Raw genomic sequence first — 11,322 nt, forward strand, 5'->3', positions numbered from 1 at the left:
CTCAAAACTGTGTTAATTACTGCAGATGAATGCCTGAAGGGAACTTTCATCTAACACAATCACATTTAAAACAACACTGGCATAAATGTACAGCCTGTGCTTGAATATTTATAGGGATACGGAGTTGCTACCTCACAAGGCATCCTGCCAACTACACTTGGAGACTTCAGGCTACCAACAGGAGCTTAAGACAGTCACAAGATGGGAGTGGATAATTATAGACCAAAGATTAATACAATCAGTTAATCAAAAAACAAATTTAAAAGGTGTTAATTAGAAAAATTATTTATTTCTGCTCCTTTCATACATCTTATTGTTCAGGTAACAGTCTTACATACATATCTGAAATGATGCACTGTCACACACTCTGTTTAAAGGCAAAGCACCACAGGTAAAGCTGATCAGCTGTCCAGAGTTCTCAGCTTATGGGATCTCACTTCCTGATTTTACATTAATTTCTGAAGGTCAGAAGTGTCATCTCCAAAAAATGTTAAGGGGTTTGTAAAAAATAATCACTTTATTCAATATTATAGTTGTAGAAATGAAGTATATTTTCTTTAAGAAATAAAAAAAAGAAGAAGAAAATGCCACTTAACATCGTTGGTATGTCAGTATAGGCCAGCAGGAAAAAATGCTGATAAGCTTGTCTCTGATACCAAGAAGACATTCTAGTCCAAGCTGTAACACATTTCCTATGTCTTCACTAGATGTTTCTTTTCTGCTGCTTTTCATCCTTTTCCATATTTCGTATCAGAGGACTGGTACAGCCTTTAAAACTTCATTAACTGGAGCAAATTCAGTATCCACCGATTTCTTCTCAAAAAGCACTCTAACCCATCAGATAGCCCCTATAAAAATAAAATTTATAAACACAAAAAGTGAAAAGGAAGCAACATTTCAAAGTGTCCCAAACAAATTTTATGATGAATCAAATGACAATCTGAAAATATAATTGTGTGATTCCTCATTATGGTTCTTATTTCAAATCTTGCCCCCCAATAAATACAGTACTGGGTCTGGGTTCCATTATTCTTCTCCCTCAAAGGACAAAGTTACAAACCAATAAGCTAAACAACAGAGGATGAGAAAAAAAAAAGTAAAGAGAATAAAATGTTATGTAAAAGTCAAAGAAAGAGTCAGAATCAATTTCCTTTGGACTCTCACAATTGCAACAAATATCACAAACCTTTTTATGGAAAGAAGCTGGTTTAGATTTCCTGAAAACCCTAACATTACCAAAGCAGAAAGTAGGAGGGCCAGGAGCTGTTCACGCCTGGGAGGCGAGCCCTCGTGCCCTCCGGAAGCATTGTGCAGAAGCGTCTGCCTTGCACCTCTGTTTCTTTAGGAAATGTCTTGATGGCAGGCAGGGGGCATTAGCTATAGCTGCTGAGCAAGTCAAACTTCACACTGTTCAAACAGGAAATCCTTTTACTAAATGTACAAGTTGGGCCCTGAAATCCCCTTTAAAGTATTAAAAGTCTGCTTTAAAAAAAAAAAAAAAAAAGTCTGCTTTATAAAGTTCCAAACTTTTTATTTTGCAATAAATCCTTGCAACCTATTATTTAGGATCTGCAGGATCAAGGAAAAAATAGATTGTGTAAAACTATCCACATTAAGAAAGGGTTGAATACACCCTGTCCCCGCCGATGCCTTCAGAACTTCTCTCCTTTTGATCCTGCCTCTAACACGAGTGGGTAAGCCTAACACGAATGGGCAAACGCCACTCAGTTTCCTCATCTATAAAATGGAGTTACGTCAAAGGATTTTAAGGATTATATAAGAGAATCTACTAATACAGTAACTGCTATTCATGGTAATAAGCACTTGACAAACATTAGCCATTATTAGTTCAGTGTCTCAAATTTCTTTCTCTAAGGTGGGGACAAAAAACGACTTCATAGGGTTGAGATCTACTATAGTGCCTGACACAGAGCAGATACTCAAGAATGTCCTCCCTTCCAGCTCCTGGGTTCACCTGACTCCCTTGGGTCTTGGGTCTACATGCAGCCAATGTGATCTCCTTAGAACTCATTTATCCCTTTCCTTCTGCTCTACCAGCCTGGCCAATCCACACTCTGAGTACAGAGAGAACTTTCACCTCATACAACCACTGTCACAACTGTGAGACAAACAATACTTCTCCCCCCATAACTGAATAAAAAATAAAAAGCCTCTTAGTGTATATATCGACTTTGAAGACCGCCTCATAAATTTGCTACTGTAATGCCTGACACTTCACAAAAGGCAAACTTTAAGACCTAAGCTTCACAAGCAAAGAATCTGAAAAATAATAGACATATGTATATATATATAACTGAATCACTTTACACCTGTACACCTGAAACTAATACAACACTGTAAATCAACTATATTCCAATACAGAATAAAAATGTTTTTAAGAAGTTAAACCTACAAAAAAATAAAATCTTTGTCAGATAATTCTAACAGCAAGAACAAAAAATGACCTAAGCTTCACAAGAAAAAAAGTTCAAGATTTTAAGAAAGTGTCCATGAATATTTGCACCAGTGGAAATTACTCGACAGCTGGTTCACACTATGAAACAAAAGTACTGAGGACTCTTTAGAGACAGCTGCCTGTCATCTGCGTATACTGATAGGTGAACATGCACTTTTGGACACATATCTCTTGATACAGTTATACATTGTGGTATTCTTCCTTGTAATTAGTATATGACCTATGCTTACGCATCAAATAAGGCCATGTTTTAATATGTAAAATTATATCAGTAGAGAATACATCAGGTCTTTTTTTTTTTTTTGCAGTATGCGGGCCTCTCACTGCTGTGGCCTCTCCCGCCGCGGAGCACAGGCTCCGGACACACAGGCCCAGCGGCCATGGCTCACGGGCCCAGCCGCTCCGCGGCACGTGGGATCGTCCCGGACCGGGGCACGAACCCGCGCTCCCTGCATCGGCAGGCGGACTCTCAACCACTAGCGCCACCAGGGAAGCCCAGCAACTTATTTGATCTGAAAAAACTCATGGTTACTGATGTTTTTTACTTTTTGTTGTTGTTGATGTCCCATTTATTATATATCAAACTGCTTACATATGATGGGTCCTCAAAGAGAATGTATGCGCAAGAAGACACATCCCTTTCTTGCTGGTGGTACTAACCACACCCCTATCACGTGCAGTATGTAGGCTGACAGACCTGGCTCATCATCTCTTTTGGGGCCTGCAAATATTCCAGAAAATGCAACACTGTTGCTTCCCTTATTTTCCCAAACTGTCCACTGTTTCTCCGCAATCACACTCAAGGTACCAGGCATTAGGAGCTGTAGATGAGAAATCCTATCAAAGAGGGGATCATAAAGTCCTTCCTCTTAAAAATTTAAATCTTAGATTTAGCTGCACAGCAAGTTACAGAAAGCAGCAATTTTCTATTTAGACTATTGTTCTGCTTTGACTATATCTAAATATAACCTACACCCAAAACCCAGAGAGTATACTTTTTTTAAAAAAAAAAAAAATCAATTATTTATTTATTTATTTTTGGCTGTGTTGGGTCTTCATTTCTGTGCAAGGGCTTTCTCTAGTTGTAGCAAGCGGGGGCCACTCTTCATCGCGGTGCGTGGGCCTCTCACTGTCGCGGCCTCTCTTGTTGCGGAGCACAGGCTCCAGACGCGCAGGTTCCATAGTTGTGGCTCACGGGCCTAGTTGCTCCACGGCATGTGGGATCTTCCCAGACCAGGGCTCGAACCTGCGTCCCCTGCATTAGCAGGCAGATTCTCAACCACTGCGCCACCAGGGAAGCCCAGAGAGTATACTCTTATTTCTTATTGTTATCTTAGTCAACAATCTTGGAAACTGGCCTATAGAATGTGGAAAAGACAAATGTTTACATAAATAATTGCAAAAGTAAGACAGAAGCAATCCAGAGAATTAAACACTTTTCAAAACCTTTTTGTAAGTAGTAGATAGCTCTGTTATCCTAAAAGTCAAATGCTCAAGCTAAAAGAAAAAACACACAGCCTAAGGAGAAGACCTAAAACCTTAAGGAAGAATGGGAAGCTTAAGCAGAATGAGAACAAATCTGGTTCTATGGACAAAACCAGCTCACTATTTCTGTTCTGCTATATGCCTCCAAAGGTTCTTTCTGTTTTCATTATTAATTTTTAATAGCCTCTTTATCCTCTCTGGGAGCCTCCTCTTTTCCTGTTTTGCTATGAAAAACTTCAGACTCTTCTATTGGTATACCTTTGGCAACAAGGGTAGAACAAAGAGGAACAGAAAGAGGAGGCTGGGGCTTCCCTGGTGGCGCAGTGGTTGAAAGTCCGCCTGCCAATGCAGGGGACACGGGTTCGTGCCCTGGTCCGGGAGGATCCCTCATGCCGCGGAGAGGCTGGGCCCGTGAGCCATGGCCGCTGAGCCTGCACGTCCGGAGCCTGTGCTCCGCAACGGGAGAGGCCACAACAGTGAGAGGCCCACGTACCGCAAAAAAAAAAAAAAAAAAAAAAAAAGAGGAAGCTGGAGTCCCTGTCCTTGTACAATTTAACAGATGTCCCAAATTTTTCCCAGGACAAAAATAAGAGCCATTGGCAGTCTGATGGAGCTACATGGCCACACAGATATTCAGCTGACAAAGAACACTGCTCTCTTTTCCCATATTGCAGGGTTAAGATGGGAACATGAGTGCAGGATAAGTATTTGTGACTTTCTAGAAAGTCTGTCCATTCTACCCCAGATGTGTTATAGATACGGACAGGTTAAGCCATAGAACAAGTGAACTTGTGTAATTCAAACACATTCCTATTTTCCCTTTTACTGTCTCATAATAAAATCAGAAAATATCAGTTTTAAGAAATCAGTACAGTTGACACTTGATGTTTAACATATTCCCTAAAAAATGAATTTTCTAAGAGCTAATCTTTGTATATGTTTGCCCAAAGTTCCTGTAGTTACTAATGTATCCATAGGTGAAATCAGAATATAGGGAAATGTGATCAGACTCATCTACATTTAAAATGAAAGATCTCAAACAGAATTATAAAAGTTGCCATAAAACCAATTTATTTTTGTTCTAAAGATAGTGTTCGTTTTCTGAATCAAAATAATCTAATATATACCAATGCTTAGTGGGTTTCCCTCATATCAATATTCAAAGAACAGCAGCAATTAATGGCTCAAAAGTATTCCTTACTGTTATTATTACTATGGGAATTCCATATGTTACAGATTAACCAAAAAGCCCTTTAGAGAAATGTCTCCAGTCAGTGGTCACTTATGCTACTGCAAAATAACGGGATTTTCTCATGAACATGTATGGAGATAACAGTCAGGAAGACCTATTCGTCTCAATTTTGCTACTAACTATAGCTATAACCTTGAGCAAGTCACAAATTTCTCTGGTTCTCAAAATTTTCATCTGTTTAAATGAGGGTTAAATTAAATCTCCTATGATTTTATGTGATCAAGGTAATTATTTTACCAGTTTGCAAGTTAAGGTGCTGATTATACAAAGTACTTAATAACTTACGGCAGTTTCATTCTCATGAATACTCTAGCCATGAAAAAACTCAATAGGACACAGACGAATCCAATGAATAAAAGGAGAAATCTATTGAGCTTCGGAATGTTTGGTGCATTGGATCGGTCCAGGATTATGAAACCTAAACCTCCCATTGTAAACAGGAAGCTGGATGCGAGTCCTTCCATAATATACTGTCCATTTACTCTGAAAAAGAAAGACCAGAGCAAACAATAAATGAAAATTCCCAGAAAAATAAAAAACTTTTTCCTTAGACTGAAATTCCTATTTCTGCTAAAACATTTTTGTGCTTATTTTTTTATTATTACCCTTACAACTATTTTACCATATTTCTGGCTATTCATTTCAATAAATATTTATTGAGAGCCTATTATGTACCAAGCACTATTTAGGTTCTGGGGACACAACAATGAAAAAAACAGACACAAATCTTTGTCTTCATGGAGCTTATACTCAAAAAAACCTTTCAAACTTCAACTAACACAACTGCTTATGTAAAATCAATACTCATATATATACATATATACATATATATATATTTTTTGGCCACGCCGCACAGCTTGTGGAATTTTCGTTCCTGACCAGGGATTGAACCTGGGCCCTCAGCAGTGAGAGCACAGAGTCCTAACAAATGGACCACCAGGGAATTCCCAATACTCATATATTTTAATTATTAGCTTAAAAAGCCAACTAATATAGGTACATGAACCCTTTACCCAGAACTTTAGTTTTTGAAAATTATGTTATTTAAATTTCTACTATCAATTTCAAATTAATTTTGAATTGGTTAATGTTCCCTGAGTTTTAATAATTAATAAATCTCTTGTTTCAAAGTGAACTTTTTAAAAGCAAGCAAGTTCTTAACTAAGGCTTCATGAACCCCACAAAGATGTCCAGCAATCTATAAACCCTTAAATTTTTGTATATACACGTATCTGATTTTTCTAGGGATGAAGAATTTTCAAATTCTGAAAGCTCACGGACCCCAAAAGGCAAATTTCTCTGTTAAAGATATGATTTATATGTAGGCACATATAAAGAAGGTATATATATTTTTGCTAAACTAATTGTTTTAATTGAAAACGCAATACATGCAGCAGTTTCAAAATTCAAACTCAGATGACGAGACAGTGAAACGTCTCCCTGCCATCAAGATCTCCTGTCATCCAGATCCCCTCCACAGAGATCACAGTAATCATTCCAGGAATATTCTATGCATGGAATACCACTAACGTAAGTATAAATACAAACATATAGCTATGTTTAGGTAGATAGTTACCAAGTGGACTGTATAAGGCAATACAAGAAGCACTGCTCAGGTGAAACAAACCACACTGTTTTGGTGTTCATTGCCTACATGGAACTCCAAAGTCTCAAAAATTAGTTTTCCTATGTAACAGTATATCCAGGGGTCCACAGATTTTTTCTTAAATGACCAGATTGTATGTATCTTAGGCTTGCCGGCCATATGGTTTGTATAACACTTAACACAGTAGCTTGAAAGCAGCCATAGATAGTACAGAAACAAATGGGTGTGCCTAATTCCAATAAAGCTTTACTTACAAATAAACAGGTACCTGTGGTTTGCTGACCCCAGAACAGCCTATAAATGAATTTTAAACTGATACCCTCCTTTAAATAAGTGATCATGTCAATCACTGTGAAATATTTTATTTCCTAATAAGTGAATACATAAATAACATACTTCTACTCTTGTTCTTGTCCACTTCCTGCAATCTCTGAACTTAGCATTTTAAAACAGCTAGTGTCTAAATACAGATGCACCCAATAGGTTGCACTGTATTTTTAAATAAGCAGGCATGCCTCAGCAATCTTCCTTCCCACCACCAAATCATTCAAAATGATATCTTTTACCTGTAGGCCAAGAAAGCTACTGGTCTCTGATGCCCATGTTCATCAGTCATGGAGCCAACACTTGGAGGTTCGACGATAACATCATAAATGATTCCTAAATGAAAGACAACAACATAGATTAGATTGGATTCCTAATTTTAAAATAGATTTAGAGTTTTTATCTGTCTCTAAAGGTTCATTTATATTTAAATAGGACTGCTTTGATGTATTATTATAATCAAATGAGGCCCAGCTTACCTCCTAAACTTCAGATAAACCAGAATTTATCTTCAGAAATTCAACTATTTTAGAATGACTTGCAAAACATAAAAGAAATTCATTCAGTATTGTTTCAAACTCAAGAATGACTCCACAATAAAGCAGATTTAACATTAAAGGCTATGTTCAGTTCAAGAAAATGTTCCACATATACTTGGATTTGTTTCTTTAAGAGGTAACTAGAGAAATTCTCTGCTTGAAAGTAAAACAAGATGTTTTAAAATCACAGCACTAGGCAGACTGGTAATACTAGAGATTCACAATCATTAATGTTAATATCCATCATGTCATAATGTCATCATGATCATTTATGCTAATGTCCATCAACACTGTTTCTCAAATCTCTCACTGTCAATGTCTACTCTTTATCTTCACTGTTTTCCATCATCCCCACCTCCAGCTTTTCTTAAGCACAGCAAGACTGTCTCCCTCACCTTTGACTAACAGAACAATCACTTGGGAATTCCCTAACTCACCCCCACCCCACAAACCAAATCTACAAACTGGAACCTGCATCCATCCTCACCTCCAGCTACAACAGAGGAAGAGTCCCTCCTCCTATCACCATGGGATCCCTTTTGCAATAATAAGGACGCTGTCCCCCTTGCCATTTCAGAGACTTTGTTCCATGGGCTACCTCTTCTCTTTCCTGTATTTTCAACCTCTTGTTCCCTACATCAACTTTCCCTTGACACCAGATCCTCCTAGTTAACATTCTACTTCTATGCTTCCTTTTTGAAAGGGGGCCAGGCTTCCTTCTGGAGAAAAAAAAAAAAAAAGGTTAACACTCTGTCTCCACTTCCTCACTCATCCTTCATTTTTCAGCTCACTCCGATCTGGCTTCTGCCACCACTGATATTACTCTTGCTCAGGTGGCTAATGGCCTCCATGTTGTCAAATTCAAAGGACACTTTTCAGTTCTCTTAATAGGAGGTCTCCTAGCAGTGCTTGATCCAGTTTACTAAATCCATTTTCTTGGGGTAAAAAGATGGCTTCTCATGGCTTCCGTGACACTCCTGTCCATGTTTTCTTGCTACCTCTCTAGCTGAGCCTCATCTGCTATAAAACCACTCAACGTTCGGAGTTCCTTAGGGCTCGATCCACTATGCTCTTCTTTTTCTACCTTCTCTCTCCAACTGAACTTATCCCTTCCCAGGGCTTTACTATGCTAATGATTCTCAATGTGCCAACACCTACCGAATCATGTTAGCACTATTAAAATTAGATGTAAGCTCCCTAAGAATAGAAACTCTATGTTCTTCAATATCTGGCTTATGGGAGGAGTTCAGAAAACATCTGTTATTGACTAATTTCAACACAAACCTCTTTTCTCAGTTCTAGACTCCTATCTGCAAACTTGACATATCCAACTAATTATATTTGGTTATGTCCAACTATTATATACCCCAAAGTGACCTCTGGGTTCACCATTCCCAACCAAAAAAACTTCATTTCTTTAGTCTCAGAAAATGACACTTCCACCTACTTGGTGCTCAAACTAGACACCAGGAAAATTCCTTCACATGTCATTCTCCCCCCACATCCAATCAATCAAGATCCACTGAATCTATTTCCAAAATATCTTTCATTATACATTCCTCCACCTCTAGTGCCACCAACCTTGTCTACTCTAAGTCAACTACAAAACCCACCTAATTGGTATCTCAGTCCCGCATTTGTCCATACTTTTCCCTCTGCCTAGATACGCTTTCCCCCAATCTTTCAAATTTTGGCTAACATGTCATTTCCTCAGAAACCACATTCTAATGTAAATGATGTTCCTAACTCTGATTGTTTTCACATAACCTCTTGTTCTTTTCCTTCAATGCACTCATGGCAATTTGCAGTGGAAAAAATAACGTAATGGAGAAAGATTTATGTGATATTTAACGTATCTCAACCAATGACATTATAAGCTTCAGGAGGGCAGGAACTTACCTGTTTCATTCATTGTTGCCTCCAGTACCTAATGCCTGGAACTTAACAGGAACTCAATACATTATTTGATGAATATTTCTCAGCAATAAATATTGTTTATTTATAAAGGTACACTCAGTTTCTAGAAGACTCCTTTCCAGTGGCAAAACCGATTCCTTGTATGAGACAGCTCATGGCCTTGGCCACTAAAAGGTGTCCTTTCACTTCCCCCCAGAAATTAGGGCAAAGAACCTCCCCATTACAAACACAGATGGAAAAAGTGCCCAGAGTGAAAACTGTGAGGCTTCCAGCAAAGGCCCTGGCTCCAAGGGAGGTAAGGGTTACAGGAAAGATTTCTAGCAGATGAAGACTTACTCAAAAAAATAAATAAATGCCACATGCATTTTACATTTTGTTTATTCAATCCAGCACCTATTAATGTACTGAGCAACTGTGAACGCTAATGCAATGTTAGGACAGTATCTTACCAACATAAAAAATATTTTAAACGTAATTTATTTAAATGAACATAAGTTAACTGCCACTGTTCTAGATTTGGGAGGAGGGTAAATCCAAAGGTTCACTCTAGAACTAAGCCTGCATAATTTCAGATACTTCCCTCCTCAGCGCCAACTATTTTCACATCTATGAAAATGAAGATGTCTGACTGTTCCCTTAAAAACAGAACCAGCTGCTTTTGCTGTCCCTAATCTGTGGAGCTTTAATTTTATCATTTCCAAATTAAGTACCCCACTTCCCCAAATCTGAAAGTGCAGTAGCAGTGTTGAGTAAATCATGGAACTGCGGCTTGAAGGGGTGGTAGCTATGAAAAGACTGTAGCCCAATTGCCAACTCACCACTATACAAAGCGACGCCCCTTTTGCAAAGGACAGGATAAAATGATAATGCAGTGTTCAACGGTAATGCTATTTTCCTTATTCTTTAAATTTTCAACTTCCGATCTCTCAAATACGCGATATCTTCTGCAAATCTATCTCCAATCTCAAATATTTATCAAAACTGTGGTTTCGAAAGATTACATTCATATTTATTGTTGATCGGGGCAAAAGCAACACCGAACCCTTAGGTTTGAGCTAACAAACCTAAAGGCTGTCAAGTCTCTCCCAAAGTTCCAGGGACCGTAGACAAAGAGAAGGTAACAGTCCCACACCCTCCTGACCAACCGTGGAAGTTAGAATGGGCCAAAAGAGATTTTCCCAGGGCCTTTGTCAAATAACTCACGGCATGCAATAAAAGGAGCAACAATCTGGGCTTGAAAAATATGTTATTCGGCTCTGACCGCCTGGCTAAGACATCAGGAGACGGAAGGCAATGGGAACGAGAACAGGACTCCCCTCAAGATACAGGACAGGGCGTGAGGGCAAATAAACCTTTGGGTCGTTAACACTCGGGACCCCAGAGTTTCCCTCCACCCTCGGAAAAGATCGAGAGGAGAGCGATGCTTTCCCGGGCTGAGAGCGGAACAGACGCGCCCCCAGGGCGGGCCGGCTCCCCGCGCCTCAGCGCCTCTCGGGCCCCAGGCAGGACGAGTTACCTCCGGTGATGAGGAAGTAAGACACCACCACCAGAGCGTACACCGTCATGGCCGACGGCATGTGCACCCAGGGCGGCTTCTTCAGCTTCAGGTTGGGACATTCGAGCACTAAGAACGGGACTCGGTACAAACTCTCCATGTTGGTGGCGGCAGGGGCAGCGGTCGGCCGCCAGTCCCACACGCCCCCCGGCAACAGGCCCGCCCGCT

At 39.4% G+C, this 11,322-nt stretch overlaps 1 protein-coding gene across 2 annotated transcripts; it reads right to left on the reverse strand.

Moving 5' to 3' along the window:
* Nucleotides 1–269: 269 nt before the first annotated feature.
* On the reverse strand, nucleotides 270–11,313 carry OSTC (oligosaccharyltransferase complex non-catalytic subunit). Of its 2 annotated transcripts, XM_007452139.1 has the most exons (4): nucleotides 11,116–11,313; nucleotides 7,386–7,479; nucleotides 5,499–5,696; nucleotides 270–848 (listed from the first exon to the last, which is right to left on the reverse strand). In XM_007452139.1, the coding sequence occupies exons 1-4, from the start codon at nucleotides 11,252–11,254 to the stop codon at nucleotides 830–832; spliced, it is 450 nt and encodes a 149-aa protein (XP_007452201.1). In that variant the 5' UTR covers nucleotides 11,255–11,313; the 3' UTR covers nucleotides 270–829. The 2 variants fall into 2 exon arrangements, with proteins under 2 accessions (XP_007452201.1, XP_007452202.1); XM_007452140.1 differs by lacking the exon at nucleotides 5,499–5,696.
* Between the last annotated feature and the right edge of the window lie 9 nt (nucleotides 11,314–11,322).

The sequence above is a fragment of the Lipotes vexillifer genome, unplaced genomic scaffold, assembly GCF_000442215.2.
Source record: "Lipotes vexillifer unplaced genomic scaffold, Lipotes_vexillifer_v1.1 scaffold22, whole genome shotgun sequence".
Lineage (NCBI taxonomy): Eukaryota > Metazoa > Chordata > Mammalia > Artiodactyla > Lipotidae > Lipotes > Lipotes vexillifer.

What these genes read in the sequence shown, in the direction of transcription:
- OSTC (XM_007452139.1), bottom strand. Translation starts at nt 11,254, where the DNA reads ATGGAGAGTTTGTACCGAGTCCCGTTCTTAGTGCTCGAATGTCCCAAC. An exon ending in TTACTTCCTCATCACCGGAG is followed by an intron (nt 7,480 to 11,115) that starts GTAACTCGTCCT and finishes TCTTTCATTTAG; the next exon opens with GAATCATTTATGATGTTATC. An exon ending in GTAGCTTTCTTGGCCTACAG is followed by an intron (nt 5,697 to 7,385) that starts GTAAAAGATATC and finishes TTTCTTTTTCAG; the next exon opens with AGTAAATGGACAGTATATTA.